General features: G+C 35.3%; 3 protein-coding genes across 7 annotated transcripts in view; 1 reads left to right on the top strand and 2 right to left on the bottom strand.

Annotated features, from left to right (window-relative positions):
* The window catches only part of LOC118272362 (ADP-ribosylation factor-like protein 4C), a 54276-nt gene extending 43424 nt beyond the window's left edge, over window positions 1-10852 (top strand). For 3 of the 5 annotated variants that reach the window (XM_035588801.2, XM_050707916.1, XM_035588802.2), the window contains 2 exons: window positions 2685-2747; window positions 8292-10852. In XM_035588801.2, the coding sequence (XP_035444694.1) occupies window positions 8362-8991 (630 nt within the window). In that variant the 5' untranslated portion in view covers window positions 2685-2747; window positions 8292-8361 and the 3' untranslated portion in view covers window positions 8992-10852. Of the gene's footprint in view, window positions 1-2684; window positions 2748-6528; window positions 6548-6764; window positions 6782-8015; window positions 8166-8291 lie in introns of those variants that run through there. The other 2 variants (XM_035588803.2, XM_035588805.2) reach the window with 2 other exon arrangements.
* A 1881-nt stretch (window positions 10853-12733) lies between these two features.
* On the bottom strand, window positions 12734-14741 carry LOC118272359 (uncharacterized). Its single transcript, XM_035588798.2, has one exon. The coding sequence runs from the start codon at window positions 14602-14604 to the stop codon at window positions 12820-12822; it is 1785 nt and encodes a 594-aa protein (XP_035444691.2). The 5' UTR covers window positions 14605-14741; the 3' UTR covers window positions 12734-12819.
* On the bottom strand, window positions 14712-16431 carry LOC118272361 (uncharacterized). Its single transcript, XM_035588800.2, has 2 exons — window positions 15519-16431; window positions 14712-15416 (listed from the first exon to the last, which is right to left on the bottom strand). Exons 1-2 carry the CDS (start codon window positions 16356-16358, stop codon window positions 15003-15005), a joined length of 1254 nt encoding a protein of 417 aa, XP_035444693.2. The 5' UTR covers window positions 16359-16431; the 3' UTR covers window positions 14712-15002.
* Window positions 16432-16702: the final 271 nt, after the last annotated feature.

The following is a 16702-nucleotide window of genomic DNA, read 5'->3' as shown; positions in this document are numbered from 1 at the left end:
ATAGCGGAAGTCTTATAAAGATCGCTATCCGGTAATTCTGCTAAAAGTGTAATTAGGATATTTGTTACATCTGCATAAACGTATTGTTTATGAATGGTCTTTGTTACATTGTCTTAGGTTTGAGTATCGTATAGCAATAGGCTTATCCCAATTCTAATGGATTCGTTATTGACATGAAAAGAATATCCGAATGTAACCTTACGCTGCTCAACTTAAGAAGTACGAACAGTACCTGAAAAAATCGAAACAAAAGCGCATTCGGCCCTCTGATTGGTTGGTCTGTTGCGCCAACCAATCAGAGCGCTGAACGCGCTTTTGTTTCGATTTCGTTAAACGTAAAACAAACTCGTACAAAGGGTTCAGACCAAGGTACTGGAATAGAAAGCTAATAAATACTAGAAACTATAGGTATTTGTTGTAAGGATCAGTGCACAGTCCACATGACACGTAGATATAAAATTTCCAGTACATGTTAATTAAATCGATATCTCGTATCGTGTTCCAATGTAACCGAACCTCGCAACAAGAATCGATTACGATGTCTCTGACACCAATACACAAGTGTATAATCGAAACGAATTAAACAATTTGTAATTAATACTTTTGTAATTAGTGAGAAATTGTCGATGAATGCAAGATGTAGGTAATCAGTTTTAGGTAATTAATGTCATATTTCGTTCCGTGTTATGCCATTAGGCTTGTTATTGCCACTGTTTAACATGAACATAATATTGATTTACAGTTAATTCCCCGAAAAGTTTTGTCATTCAGGTATTACTTGTCTGTTGTATTTATAATGGTGAAAAGTCTGTTGCCAAATACGAACATATTACTCTATATTGATAACGATTAAATTACGCAAATCTTCATTATAATTATTTACTCTAAATTTAATATCTCCAACTAATACATGGCTTAATTTACCATAATTTTCACGAAATCTCGAAGACATTCACAAGAACACTTTATAATTTTTTTCTGTCTTTACCAGAATTCTATTTCATCCATCAGTTATATCCAACATTTTTCAATATCTAACAGAAGCAGTTTCGCGTAAACATAATTTGCAAGCTCCCTCCGGTGTCGGCCGTCGGCGTGGGCCGGTGGCCATCGCCGGGTATACACGTCTTTCATTAAAATGCTCACTGGTGAAAGAAACGGAAATTGCCATCCACAAGCCACTATCCACTAGCTGATGTTTTTGCCCTTCGTGAAAAACTGGACCAATAATTATGTGAAATGTGTTGGGTAGAAAGGGAAATGGAGAAAAGATACCACCTACCTATCTTCCTATGTATTAAACAATATGTTTTAATTTCTATGTAGAACACCGAGTTTGTATATTATTTCTATACCGACATATATTGCTGATATACAAGGCCCTGTGTAATCTACCATTTAAGGTTTATCCTGAACAAATCTATAATGAAGTAGAAGAACATTATTTAATTTGATTGAATACCATTGAATTTCTCGTAATATGCAGGATTTTTTTCATCTTTCTATTAAAAGCCACCCCTATAGCCTTACAGACAACACTAATTAATAAACACACGAGTTCTAAAAGGTTATTGGCATGAACAGAATGACCCGCATACTCAATGATTTTCATTGCATCCTTCCGCACTTGAGTTCCGCTGGGCGGGTCCCCCGGCCTTCATTTCTATCGTAGGAAATTACCATCCGTCGACGGTGCACCAGTTGCCTCCATGAAACTATTATGGTCGCACTACAGATTTATACAGAAACGTAGTATAATCAAAATTCCACCTCTTCTTTGTGTCGGTAAAAGCACCTATCATTCTTCTTTGTCAGAGTAGAGCTTGAAATTGTGTACTGTGGTTGCCGATGCATTCTCTATGTCGGTAAAAGCACCTATCATTCTTCTTTGTCACAGAGCTTGGGCTTGTGTGCTATGGTTGCCGATGCACATAAACTCTAATACAACATAAATAGAGTACACTTTACCTTATCAAAGATTCCTCTACTTGATCTCGTTGAGGATTACTTGCCTGGATTATAAATCAATTTTTCAACGTGTTCCGTCAATTTCTTTGGTGTATGTATACCTACGTATATAACATTTTACATCGCAAGTATTTCGAAGAAATTGTTACCTTTAACAGGGCTTCCATTAAAGAAGCCTGAAAATGATGTGTGAGCACAAAATAACTGGAAATAGCTCATGGGCTTTTAGAGGCAGACAATTAAATTCACAATGTATGGAGGTGTGGAGTGGGGGCAAAGGCACAGCAAAGGTTTTATTAAAGGCTCTGTAAATATCTTCTCAAGAGAAATTATTTAAGTTACCTACACACGAATAGAAGTGGAATACTAGGTCAAGTGGAAAGGTTTTGTTCGCGTTATTTGGGGTTATTTCCATTCCATAGGTATTTTGTATGGCTAATATCGATACATGTCTACGTCACTACCCACATCAAGCTTTAAAGAAGGTTATAAAACTAAGTCTGTCCAAAATGAGTTCTAAATCTTTTAGTTCCGCAAACTTTAAACCACGAACCACGTTTAAACTAAGTTAACCTTGTACATTAATAGTTAAGGAATTAATATAATTAGATTAATTGCCCGTAAAGGAAATAAAAGTTGCATAGGTATTTTATTTATTCCGCATTTTGATATAAAAATGTTGGCAATTCTAACTGAAGGTCATTTTATCGTTACAGGTACTAAGAGTTGAAGACTGAAGACTGGCTTAGGAAGACATCAAATTAAATATATTAAGAAATGTAAGTATAAAACCGTAAATTGAATTACAACGTCAAATAAAAAAAGCAAAATGTTTGACTTGCACAAATAAAAAAAAAAAGTATAAGAAAGATGACAACCACATTATTAAACGAACTATTGATAAAATGTACTCTAGGTAAAAAGACAACGACTATTTGCTTCACAAGCGCCATCTAGAGAACGCAAAAACATAACCCTCAACATGTGCATAAATTAAAGACTCCAATCTCATACTAATAATTCTATAAAAATTAGAATAATTAGCAAATTTTTGTAAAAACAGTAGCGAATTATTGACGTCATGCATCATTTAGAAACGGACGTCATCACTAGAATTTTGCTTGGTCATAACAAACCCGTTAAACAGTATCAGAGAAACATTATAATATTTAGATAATACGAAGATAAAGTAGAAAATATAATTTAATCCTATATCAAAATTCCTATAGAGAAACAGGGTCGTATAAGTTTAGTAGTGTATGGCTCCATTTCATACCTACTCTATTTCGACAAGAACTCGCTGTAGCATTCGTCTCTATTCCGACAGAACTAACTAATATTTAGGTCAGATCTCAAATGTAGTTTGGGCGACTTCATGCGGAATGACACAGTTCCCAAGTCTAGTTGAACAGAACAGAAACTTCATATATTTATGCAGTAATTATTATAGAACAATCTTATACCCTAAATGTCTAGAAAGTATACAAAACTTAGGGCTTAGATTAACGCCTATTTAGGTACATCGCCAACAAGTTTACTTTCATCAAGAGATTTAATAAAAAAACAACACTTAACAAGTACACAGACTTTATATTACTTAGCTCCTAATAATAAAAACTTTAGTCTAAGATTTCAGAACAAAATCAACAAAATTTTCAGCATTACTTCGACTCGAAGTTGGTTGAATTCGTAAAAGTTTCGCGCGCAAATTCTAATAACGGGTACCCCTTGGAACGAAGCGCTAAGAGGTTCTGCGAGAATTCTACTATTAAATTAATTCCGTTACAAGAGAGGCGTACAAGTTCTATTGATACTCCATTAATACTTACTAATGAATCAAGTTAGTAATGTGACTAAGTGAATATCTTTTAATCTTCTTGAATCTAACTTTGATCTAAGTTTAAAACTCATTAAAACGTTTAAAGAGGTAAAGTCTTGTACGATAAAACCATTTAAGATTTATGAAATACCGTACTAAGTGATTATGATCATCTTAATCGTGACCTCATAACTTAGCAGGGACATTTCCAACCAGTCAGTTTAAATCCTAACAAATAAAGTAACCTACCTAGTACTTGATTAATGAGAACAAAAGTTGTAAACAAATCCTGTAACTCGTGTTCAATAAAAGCTGCAAACATGAACGCTCCATTTAGTTCTTGTGGCGAATCAATTAGAACTTCATACACATTACTTACACACTACGGAACTCCGTTACGCACATTAGACACTGCATCGATTACTCACCATACTGTTATACCAACACCACCAACTTATCTATTCATGCGGACGAAATTGGAACTAGTAGAAGTTGGAACAAAATTGTCTTTAGTATGAAGACACTAGCGACGCACTCAACTGCAATTTAAGTTAGCTGGCTTATACGGCTTTAATATGCGGTCTATAAGATTGATTAGAAGACTCCTTTCACCTGTCAGATGGACAAATACGTGAACTGTATTACAAGCCGATTTAATTGCTCCGTTTTATACGCATAACACCTTGCTTGTATTTTATCAAGTGAAGTAGCAAAAGTGTACAAGTGGGGTTTTAAAACCATTTAAATTATTAGTGTCGTGTATAGCATATACTTTTAGATAGATAGATAAATCTTCTTCATATTCCATATACTTTTAATTAGGTTTTTATTTTTAGTCTCCAAAATTATATAAATAAAATTTAGAGGACTTTTAAAATCTAAATGGTCCACCAGTCAATAGAACACGTAGTAATGCGTTGCAGCTCTAACATCATGTTGCATTTCAGAATATTATTACAACACCATATTCTAAATAGAATAATAAAATAATAAAATTTCTATATTTAGATGCACCAACGTTATTAACAGTTAATCATCAATATGCTTTCACAGTTACGAATAAAATGCTTACTAAGGAACATAAGACCGTAATTCTGACTCCGATATTAGTTTACTTAGGACTTTGGGAAGATCTGACGACATATTCGGTTGGCAAAAGGCTGAACCGCAAAAAATGCGTCGTTCGCTTTATCTTCATATACATAAGGTGTATATTCAGCGCTATTATCAAAAATTGCTTTCGTAAAAAATCTGGACAAGAATTTCGAGTAATGACACTAAAGATTATAAAGGGTTGACGCACTTAAGGCTTCCATTATTATACCTGGAGTCCACCTTCTGCTCTTTGAATAGGAATTTGTAAAAACTAGTGAAAAATATTTTCAATATTTAGTTTGATTGTAATAGCGTCCTAAACGCGACTGATTGCGGATTCGAATGCAGAACAATGTTAATAATACCTACCTACCTAATAACAGCAGGTGTTCAGTAATGGTATTGTTCTACAAAACCTGATTATATCCATTGGCGATTAAAACCGCGAACGCTATGTATGTCAATCTATAGATAACGTGTTTAGGAAGTTCCATAGTGCTTAAAGCCATTAATAAAGTAGGGATGTACCATTACGAGGCATGGTGACCTCATGTACACTGCAGGAACATGAGCTGCATGCGGATTGTCCGGACCTGTTGCACATACCAGGCTGACTAGCGGAACATCGGCTAACTGGACTACATGACTGGCTAACTCAATGCGTATGCACTAAATGCATTTAATTAAATAATGTAATATCACTATTTTAATGCTTGTTAATGTAATCCATAATTTTTTGAACAATCAAGGCTTAGGTATGTAGGTACAGTTCATTGATTCAAAAATGATTCGTATTAATCCAATTTATTGAAAACGAATTACTATAGTATCAAGTACTGTTGATTCTGAAATGGATCGAAATGTGTTGATTTGCAGAGATAGTACGTATGTATGAAGTAGCAAAAATATACAGACTAGGATACTAGGTACATTTATACCAAATTACCTTGATACGTAGTTGTGATAATAATTATTTCGATACACATAACATATGACACAGTAACTTTCTATCAAATATGGAATGGAATGAATTTCAATTCGTTGACCTTTGTAATATGTGACCGGAATACAATTTCTTGAATAAATTAACCTCATTGTTAAATGTCTACCATTTTTTGGAGAAAAATATTCTGTGTGCGCATTGTTTATTTATCTTTAATATTCTAAAACCGCTAAACAACGAACTTATCCTTCTACCTTTATTGTCTAAGCATACTCAATGTTTACTACCAAAGTGAACAGAATACTCCTTTGCCTTCTTTTATATCAGTACTCTAAATCTATAAATTCATTTTCCACATCAAATACTTACTTAAAACCCGGTCAAGACCACGGCGTTCCCGTTTGTAGGTCAAAAAAAATGTTACCAATGTTTTTGTTATGTTTCTGTTCACGAAAACATTTGTCAATAAGGAGACTAACGGAATGGAATACTTGTTAATGTTAAAGGTGAACAAAAGCTCTGGATGTGTTTCAAAATATTGAAAGAAATATTTTAGCATTTTTAACGTCCCATTCAGCCTCTTTACTTTATTCTACGATGCAGTTGACATCTGTCAAAAACGACAGCTGTCAAAGACGTAAATACATATTCTCGTGCATATTCTAAATTCCATAGTGTTTAAAATATTTTCATTAAGTTTTTACTGAACGGTTTTAAAATTAGTAAGTGGCGCGGATGTAGTGAAGCGTGTTTCCATCTAGGCGTGGTTCAGATCATGCACAGAGAAAGTAAAGGGCCGCCGTCATCGCATCACATGCTTTCTCTTAGTTACATTGACCCTGCTAATCACACCGTAACATACCCTAATAAACAAATATTCCGTTCGTGTCCTGAATAAATGATGCTTTCACAAAATGAACCCACAAGGACATTGCCAACTGAATAAGTTAATCCAAGTAAACAAGGAACATACCAACTGATTAGCCTTTACGATAACAAGTTACAATTATTTCTAAGACAGTTGTACTGTTTCTTACTTCAATTAACTTATTCATTGCTATGACTGTACCAATTCATTTGGCAATCTTGTAATAAATTTAGAAACAATACCTATTACAGAGATGAACGCACGTAGATATAGCTGTTGCAAATCAGATGCTCAAGTAGACACACTGACCTAACCTTTGTTAGGCTCCCAAAGTCGGCCGAATAAAAACAAAAGTTGCAATACTAGTTTTTCAAGATAGACAGGTCGATACTGGCAACGTTCAAGTCCTACTTGCGATTAATTTGGCCTCGAAATTAAGAGAAGTTAACTTTCGATGTCCTACAACAACTTATACACCTGTTGATGAGTATTGGAACACTGTATGGAATGTAACGGGAAACGTCTTAATCGATTCTCTATATTGTAGTCTTTTAAAAATAAGTCGATACCTAGTATTGTTTTCAGTATTAAGATAAAATTCAACAAAGGCTGCCCACTACATAAAGATCTGGGGAGCCTGAATAATAATCTTCTTTGAACCGTGCTAGGTCGTTGCCCTCACTTGAAAAGATCAAAATTTATCCACGCAAGGTGTACTCTGCACACCGCACAAGTTCGCCAACATAGTGGATAGTAGAACTGAACGAAAGTGGACTTTGTATCGTGATAGTTACGGGTTACGTCAACCGCTGAGATGCTGGAGTTGAATTATAAGTTTGCTTCATAACCGGGCCGGCCCGTGCCTCCGTGCAAAAAGTCGTCGACTCGTCTGCCGCGAATAATTATTAAAAGGGCGCGAGCGATGGCGACATCTTGTCTCGTCTCAATGTGGTCCCCTCCCACCTCCCCACTCTCCATTTACTGTTACTTTACATTGAACCTATGAACCTATTCCTCCACTCAACTATGACTTTATCATAGGTAAAGTCAAACAGTAACAAGAAACCATTGAAAATAAAACACAAACTCTCCTTCAAAGTTCAAGTTCTTTATATTCTTAAATCTATCATTGAATGTAATCTCATCGCATCAGCTATAAAATGAAAGCTTATGTTCTTTATAATTCTTTCGAAGACATTTCGAAACTGTGATAAATTGTTTAATATTAAGTAAGAGTTGTCTGAAGGGCATAAGGTTGATCACTTTCTACTGGGCCGCCTCTCGTGTCACTGACATATCTCTATTACTCTCGATCATTTCAGATACGATAGTAAACTGGAACATAAACTGCTGCCACTAGTCTTACAACATAGACAAAGAGCGTTTCCTTTTATATTAATAGGAAAGCATCATTATTCCGCCAGACGTGTGGCGCAATATACGCATCAAAAATAGAACAAGACAGCACTAAGGTCATCGTCACATAGATTATTATTATAAACTACCTCATGCATTACATAGTGACAGTCTGTGACTGGTGACATGTTATCAGAGCTATATGTTACGGTTATCTAACATTGTGTTTTTGTACGTTTCAGAGTGACACGAACATCTCGTGATGGTGCGCTTGGACGACAGTGTCAGATAACCGCCGCGCGGTTACGAAGTATGGGTGCTAACATGGGCAAGAACTCGAGCCTGCTCGATGCGCTGCCTACTGCGCAGGGCACGCTGCACGTGGTCATGCTAGGGCTGGACTCTGCTGGCAAGACCACTGCACTCTATCGGCTCAAATTCGACCAGTACCTCAACACCGTCCCCACCATTGGGTTCAACTGCGAAAAAGTCAAAGGCACTCTTGGCAAGTCAAAGGGTGTCAACTTCCTTGTATGGGATGTCGGCGGCCAAGAAAAATTACGGCCTCTATGGAAATCCTACACCAGGTGCACAGATGGCATCATATTTGTTTTAGACTCCGTCGATGTAGAACGAATGGAAGAAGCAAAAATGGAGTTAATACGCACGGCTAAGTCTCCTGACAATACGGGTGTGCCGATTCTTGTATTAGCGAATAAGCAAGACCTACCTGGGGCAAAGGAACCCCGCGAGCTGGAGAAACTATTAGGCCTACACGAGCTGGTGTCGTCGCCGCACGGGTCGCGCGACGCGCACGCCTGGCACGTGCAGCCAGCTTGTGCCATCACCGGCGAGGGCCTGCACGAGGGGCTCGAAGCACTCTATGAGATGATACTCAAGAGAAGAAAGCTCGCCAAGCTGCAGAAAAAACGAGTCAGATAGACTGTTTACTGTTGCGTTCAAGTGTTTGTGACAAGTCGGCCGTGCGCTAATAACGGTACGGTTCGTGAACGTTAAGTATTTTAAAATGCTCACTGTATGGATGATTTATAACGTCCGAGATAGAAACACCAAATATTGTTTTACTATAGATGTATAACGTCTTATGAAATATTCCATCATCATGTTGCTCAAGTTATATTGAACATTTTGACGGAAACGAATATTAAAGTTAAATTAACTACTAGTCATTTTCTTTTGAAAATAGCTAGGTGGGAGATAAAGGTAGACTACACTAATCATTTAGATATGTCCGTTTGATATGACCACTGGCTTACATACATGGTAAATTATAGCTTGTACGAGGCCACTTGTTCTGTGGTCAGCCTAAATATGCAAATCCAACGACGAAATTTTTTAGACGGTTTTCATAGTTTGCAAAACGTGGCTCACACACAATATTATGTGGGACCATTAGTGTTACAGTATTTAGGTAACTTTGGTGTGTGATGGAGAGACGGGCATTTGCGGGATAATATGTAACTTTCATCTTAATAATTAGTACCTAATGTCTGTGCAAACTCACTAGATTATTCTTCTGAATGTCATACTATACTATTATATCATGTGTGGAATTATCCTTTGTGGTGTTATCAATGGTTAAACTTTTTCCTGCTATCGGAATATCTACCTACCTACTGTGTAATAATAACATTTTTTCTATAATAAACTGATTCTCTACGTTTCGTCAAATGCTCCTTACATCAAATCTTTTTGTACGCTTCTATATATCTTTTTAAACGATATATAAGCTCATTATGCATTGATCCTTCCCCTTGATTTCGTCCTAGATTCTTTGCTCTATTTTTTGTGTAGCTAAAAGTAGTAAGTAAAGAATTCTACGTTTAATGTGATGTCATATAGGCATTGTTACAACATAATAATGAAGAGGCTTGTACTGTTATTATGTTGGGAGAGCTTCAAGTTTTTGTACATATACAAACTTATTGTAAATACTGTAGGGGAATATATCATACGAAATAAACAACGTATATATTATGTATGTCTTTCAAAAACAATTAATTGTTTCTATATCTGTACGCTTAGTACAAGTTTGCTTTACGATGAACGAAAACGAAACGAGAGCGCGTTCGGCACTCTCATTGGTTGGTTCATTCGCGCCGGCCAATCAGACCACCGAACGCGCTCTCGTTTCGTTTTCGTTAAACTTAAAGAAAACTTGTACTAATGATACTGATACTATACTATTGAAATATGATGTTTGTTACCTTTTCCGAATCAATTTGAGTAGTTCGTTTGTTTAATTTGATACATTAACAAGTTTTGTAAAATTCTTTAGCACTTTTGCTTTCTGGAGTGGATGACTATCGCTAGGTACTGACAAGATATACTCCTCAATATGTAAGGATAAGGTAACGATGTAATTGAAAGACTATTCTAGGCCATTGATCGTATCGTCATAGCGTTGATGAAAATTTCAAGTCAAAGCTTTAAACTTCTGATAGACGAAAGTATTGTCATCATTTGTTTGTTTATAGTTTTAATTAGTACCTATTTATTTATTTACTCATAGATGTATAACCTAATGTTAAGACATAATATTGAAAAGCTTTTACCATTTTGTGTTAGGTACCCACTTTGTAAATATGTAAATTCCAAGTAGTTATTTGTCAATACCATGAAACCAAACATTTTTATGTGTAGAGCGTGTAAATTTTGTTATTAAATAATATTTGTTTTATTATATCTATATACATACATTGCGTATTATTGTATTGTGTTTTATGGAGATACATATACGTTTTTCATATTGAACCCCGTAAATAAACTGTTTTCATTAAAATATTTTGTTTTATTTGTGAAATACCAAAAGTAGGTAATAGAATGTTACTTCTTGTTAGTATGTCCTGGATCGACGTGAGACATACTACGGCATTGTAAGTACTTAGCAGGATCCTCTACTTCTGTCCAATCAGTAAACAAAGACAGATATTCTAATTCAGCTTCGGTGAGACTATTTCGATATTCCTCGGACTTTGATTTGGTTGCCTTTTTCTTTTTCAAACTTAGGTTCCTAAAACGGTTCAAATTTGGTTGCACCTGACTGCGTGGCTCATAAGCACGAAGTAAGGTAAGCTCCAAACGTCTGAATTGTCGGAGTTCCTTGGCCGCATCTTTGGCTTCTTTGAATTTTTTTCGTTCTGAGTTAATATACACAGCCATAGCGGCGTTTATTTTATCTCCTGTTACGGCATCCAACCGTTTAGAATAATCCATGTAAAAATCTTCTAAAGCCTTAGCAGTTCCCACTAAATCCATATTTATAGGTTTTTCATTATATATTTTTTCGTAACAAAATTCCAAGTGCAACTGAAATTTTAAGACTTCTGGAGCACCAACGTTTTCGTAAAAATACCCATTGATTATCTTGAAGAATTTCGCCTCCAGCTGGGATCTCTGGTCCTCACTGAATTCTAAAAATTTTTTGAACTCTTTAACTGTAGCAAGAATTCCTGCACTATCCTGAGCAATAATGTCTTTAAAAAGCTTTATTCCTTTCTTTAAAAATGTTGTGTGAGGCGCAAGCTGAACCACGTGCGTAAAATGATGCAAATGTTGTTGCTCTATTCCATCAAACAATTTCATTAAATCGACAGTATCGTTAAAGAATAGAACTGGCTTAACAAGGCCACTGTAGCACTCCATTTTCAGTTTGTCGAACATAACGCTAAATGTATCCTCTTCCTTGGATATCCCAAAATCAAAACCTTTCGCTTCTATCTCGACAGATCGAGCAAAGTTTCTATTCTTATACCGCCAACTTGGAGGCGAGAGGTAATAAAAAAACCTCCCATATTTTTGCTGAAGCCCATACCTATAATCTAGCCCCACTATCCTCGAAGTTATTGTAAACATTTTTGCAGCAAGACATTGATATTCATAATTAACCTTGTTCAGTGCCAATGCCATCTCATCCCATTGGTTGAGGTACACCATAGACTTGAGGTAGTCAGCCAAAATGAAAGCTTCGAAATATTTAACTTGCTCCGTATACCTTTGCGTAGCTTTTTCATAAATTTCCTGTTCTATCTTGTAATTTGTGTCAATATTTAACATACAATCATTTCTGTAACCACATTCTTCTCTCAACCTTAACTGAGTGTTAAACGAATACTTAAGAGATTTATACGGAGCTATATACTTTGATAAAAAAGTTGTACTAACACATTGAAAAAATCCAGGATAGAAATCTGTTATAGTCAGAATATCGTTTGGTGGGTCATCTATATGTATACGACTTCTAATTTCAGCATAAACAGCTTTGTAAGTGTCACGTAGTCCCATATTCATACGTTTCCGGAATATCTCCTTTTCTCGAGCCCTCGTATAAGGTACGTAAGGCAACAAAATTTCATCTTTTTTCAACGTGGCTGATGGTAAAGGTTCAATATTAGGTACAAAACAGATCTGGGATACATCGGTAGCATTTTTCAAGCGCTTTTTTACGACATGTTTGCTATTTCTATGCTTTACTTTTATATTATGATCATCTGCGAGTCTTCTTGGTTTTATTATATTAATGACAACAGTACGTGACTCATCTTCATGCATTTTAAAATAATTACAAGTATTTCTTTGATTTAAATAAGTCAATTAAAAATCGTCTAAACCAACTAGATTGGTAGTTATTAGTAGGTATGTATAAAAATAAACTTTTTCTGAATTAAATGTACTTTATTACCAGACAAATAATTTAAATGAATTAGAAATAACAAATAAACATTAAAATATTACAATAAAATATCAAACTTAATGTTCCATTGGATGAAATTGTCTAGACTTTTGAGGTTTCCACTCAAATACAGGCTTCGTAAATTCATTGTATTCCTTTAAGAAGGGAGCCGGGTTCATACCTTCACACCACTCAGTAAATAGTAGTAAGCCCTCGCGTTCCTCCATTGATAGCTTATACTTCTTAGGTTTTAGTCGTTCTCCGCTTAAAATTTCAGTTTTCTTCTTCTCGGCCATCATAGCCTGGTATCGACTCTTTTTGTCTAAAAATTTTTTTATTGGTGGCCGAACATACTTTGCAGGTGGCCAAAACGCTTTGTTGATGGCATTTGTCATTTCTCTAAAAGCTCTGAGTTCCCTTTGTGCATTATAAGCATTCTGCATCATTTTCAAGTCTTGTGCAAAGAAATCTTTCTGTGCTTGGACCACTATTTGGAAATCTAATGCATCCAGACGCAAGTTATAGTCTTCATACATTACTTCAAGAATTTTCAGAGGATCCTGGAGACTATGATGACCCTCTTCGCATTTTCCAAAAACTTGTTCGTAGACGTACTCAATGCATATTTTCAATTTCAATGTGGTTGGACTCGCAATACTGTCATAAAAAGATTCATTTAAAATTCTGTAAAACTTATTGCGTAAATGTTCTTCATTGAAACTTTCACGGGATATTTCAAAGTTAATAATATCAATATAATATTGGAAATAATCAGACTCTTGCGCCTGCGCCAGTTTTAACTGTTTGAAGCGGTCTCGAAGCATACGATTAGGTCCATCGGTTTTTGCAAGCTCCATTAAATACTCTCGAGACTGCAGCTCCATCGAACGGAACAAATACATCATTTGTTCAGGTCTCTTGAAAAAGAGACAAGCTGGAAGTGGGTTTTTGAATTCAATTTTAGCCATCTCTACTGTTTTTTCAATATCCAAGGATTCAACTAAATCATTATCAGTAGCAAATTCTCCCGCTTCAAACTGAATTGACATTATCCTACCTTTTAAAGTTTCGTCATTTTGTTGCCTCCATGACAAAGGCGCTACAAACATTAAATAACTTCTGTACGTCTTCAAAATACTTCTAATGGCATCAAGTTTAAACAAAATATTGTTCAAAATCGTCAAACTAGAAACATACCCAAGAAACTCAGAGTCTTTAGCGAGCAAAGTGTTGTAAACTTTTTCTGCTCGCGCCACTTTATAGCAAGCCTTCTTGTAATCCTCCGTGAGAAAAGTTTGAAAGTTTTTAATATGTTGCTTTAATTTTTCAACTATCTTTTCGTAATGCTCAGCTTCTTCAACGTCGCTTTTTTCTATTTTCAGAATCAAGTCTCGTCGATAACCGATTTGTTGCCGGTCCATTGCATAAGCTCGAATATTGTTCAGATAAACTTTGATGTCGTCAAAACATCGCAAAGGACGACCTTCAATCACGGTATAAAACTCAGGATGAATTTCCACAACTGCTCTAACATCATCAGGAGGTTCCTCAACAAACAGTCTTTGAGATATATCCCTGGTGGCTGCGACTCTCAGATTATCTTTGAGATGAAGTGGTTGAGCTAATCTTTCTCTTGTAGTAACTTTTTCTTTTCGATCACTGTACTTTATGTAAGACAACAGCTTCTCAGATTTTGGAACGCGGAACGGCTTCATCTGCTTTTTATGCTTTGTGTCCTGCTCCACAGCATGTTTACGATTCGTGAAGTAATGTTGTGTGTTGGGAACATAACGACGTCGGAATATTATATCTAGGGTTTTCAGGGGAACCATGGGCTTCCGCTCCTTTTTTAAACAACTCATTGTTATAAATTATTTGTAAATTAATATAAAGTTTTATCTTTTACTTTACAAATAAAATAGAAATAAAATTATTATAAGCTTCTGTAATAACTGTGTCAGTTAGAAACAAAAATGACATGCTTCAAAATGTCTCGTTGAAGAATGTAGCATTTCATTAACGTTACAAAGAGGCTTAACAATACACTAAAACACATACTATAATATCTACAGTTAATAAAGAGAATGAAAACAATGGTCAAAATATTTAAGGTCAGCAAAAATTTAAAATATTTATCCTTTAGTCAATAAACCAACACACAGAAAACTATTTCCTGATAAGCACCGTGCTCGGCTATAGTATGCCTCGCTATAATTATTATACAAATTAGGTGCTTTGATGGTGTGTGCAAAAATAAAGATTATTCGTAGATTTTTCGTCTTGTTGGTTCATACGAAGATTTCAAACGCTTTGAAAGTTTATCGACATCTTTTAACATTTTAAAGGCTTCCTTAGCTCGCTTTATTTCTATGTGGCCATGTTCGTATGTTTCTTTTTCAATTTGCTTTATCATATCCAGATCGTACACGGAAATATTTAAAGTCAAATTATCATATTCTCGCTCTAAAGCTAAAGCCATATCTAAAGAAGCAAATTTTGTTTCATTTGGTGCTATCAGTTGCTCGTAAGCAAATTCCACGTAATTGAAAATCTGTAGCGTCATATCTGATGACACAATGTGCCTAATTTTTTGCTCTAATATCCTGTAGAAAACTTCCTTTATTTCAGCTTCGCGGTCTTCGTTTCTTTTGATTGTATCTTGTATTTCATTGATCTGCAAATAAATAAATGCAATAAGTAGATACTGCAATGTTTATTATAAATTATAATCACATATCAAGGTTTTTTGTAATCGAACCGTTTGGGTGAAACATACCTTTTCCTTAATGAAATCTAATTCTTGGCGTAGCTTCGTTTTCATAACATCGACAGTCTTCAAAAATTTGTTTTTCTCCGAATTAAATTCTGTAGTCAACAGCAAATAATTCAAATTCTGTTTTTCCAATAAATCAAATATCGTCAGCAACTGTTTTGGAGTCTCAAAGTATAGTAGTGGCATAGGCAAGTTCTGCAGTTTCTTCTCAATGGCATCTTGGTCAATTTTCGCAAAGATATCAGAATCCATTACAAATATTTCGGGGTGATCTACATCTAACTTAATGTTATTCTTATTTTGCCACAGAATTGGGGAAGCTTTGTAGAGAAAATTTTGGAAAGATAGAAGTATCATTAAACTTTCGTCAATGTACTGCAATTTGGACTTAAGTGATGCCAAATCATAGTTAGCCTTCTTATGATTCTCAGTTTGATTGGCCAATTCCTTTGCTAAGGCATCAGATTTCTGCATTATAGCAATCGTTTTATTATTGTCGTCTGCAAGAAATTTATCGAAACTGTTTTGGTATTCTTCGAAATGCTTGTAAGCAGTTTCATAAATATTACGCTCCGCTTCAATTTCTTTATCAATCCGGAGAATTTCATCAACTAGGAATCCGTGAAGAGTTCTGTTTAGTGCCACACTTTTTATATGTTTTTTGTATTCGTGTATTGATTTATTCTGTTTCAATGGTCGGCCTTCGACCAAAGAATAATAGGCAGGATCTACATCTACAATAGTTTTAATACCTTCAACGGGTTCAATAGGCGGCAGTTTTATTCCAGCGATCGTTTTTCTCGTTTGTCTTCGGATCCGTTTTTTCTTTTTCAGTTTATCCATGTTGCACTGTGTCACTACTTTGGTTTAAGGAACAAATAACACTCGCCGTGATTATCAACAACATTCAACAACTTGTTTGTCCACAATCAATATTACTATAGCAACACTAAATAAGTTTGCCACCAATACCCTTTATCATGGGAAATGAGATAGTGTATGGAAAACACGAAAGATAACAATCTGAAATGTTAATAGGTAGGTAGGTACCCACTGTACAGGCTACAGATATCAAGCTAAAAGCTAGCAAGGCTATATTGTTTATCTATCATGTCAAACCCTTAGGTATGTCTATCATGTTAATAGATACGAACGATTTTTTACTTTATATTAAAATAAAGTGATGT

Source organism: Spodoptera frugiperda, chromosome 4, assembly GCF_023101765.2.
Source record: "Spodoptera frugiperda isolate SF20-4 chromosome 4, AGI-APGP_CSIRO_Sfru_2.0, whole genome shotgun sequence".
In the NCBI taxonomy this organism is placed as follows: Eukaryota; Metazoa; Arthropoda; class Insecta; order Lepidoptera; family Noctuidae; genus Spodoptera; species Spodoptera frugiperda.
The sequence above is the reverse complement of the archived record's forward strand: the minus strand, read 5'-3'. Positions and strand labels throughout refer to the sequence as shown.

What these genes read in the sequence shown, in the direction of transcription:
- LOC118272359 (XM_035588798.2), bottom strand. Translation starts at nt 14,604, where the DNA reads ATGAGTTGTTTAAAAAAGGAGCGGAAGCCCATGGTTCCCCTGAAAACC.
- LOC118272361 (XM_035588800.2), bottom strand. Translation starts at nt 16,358, where the DNA reads ATGGATAAACTGAAAAAGAAAAAACGGATCCGAAGACAAACGAGAAAA. An exon ending in TAGATTTCATTAAGGAAAAG is followed by an intron (nt 15,417 to 15,518) that starts GTATGTTTCACC and finishes ATTTATTTGCAG; the next exon opens with ATCAATGAAATACAAGATAC.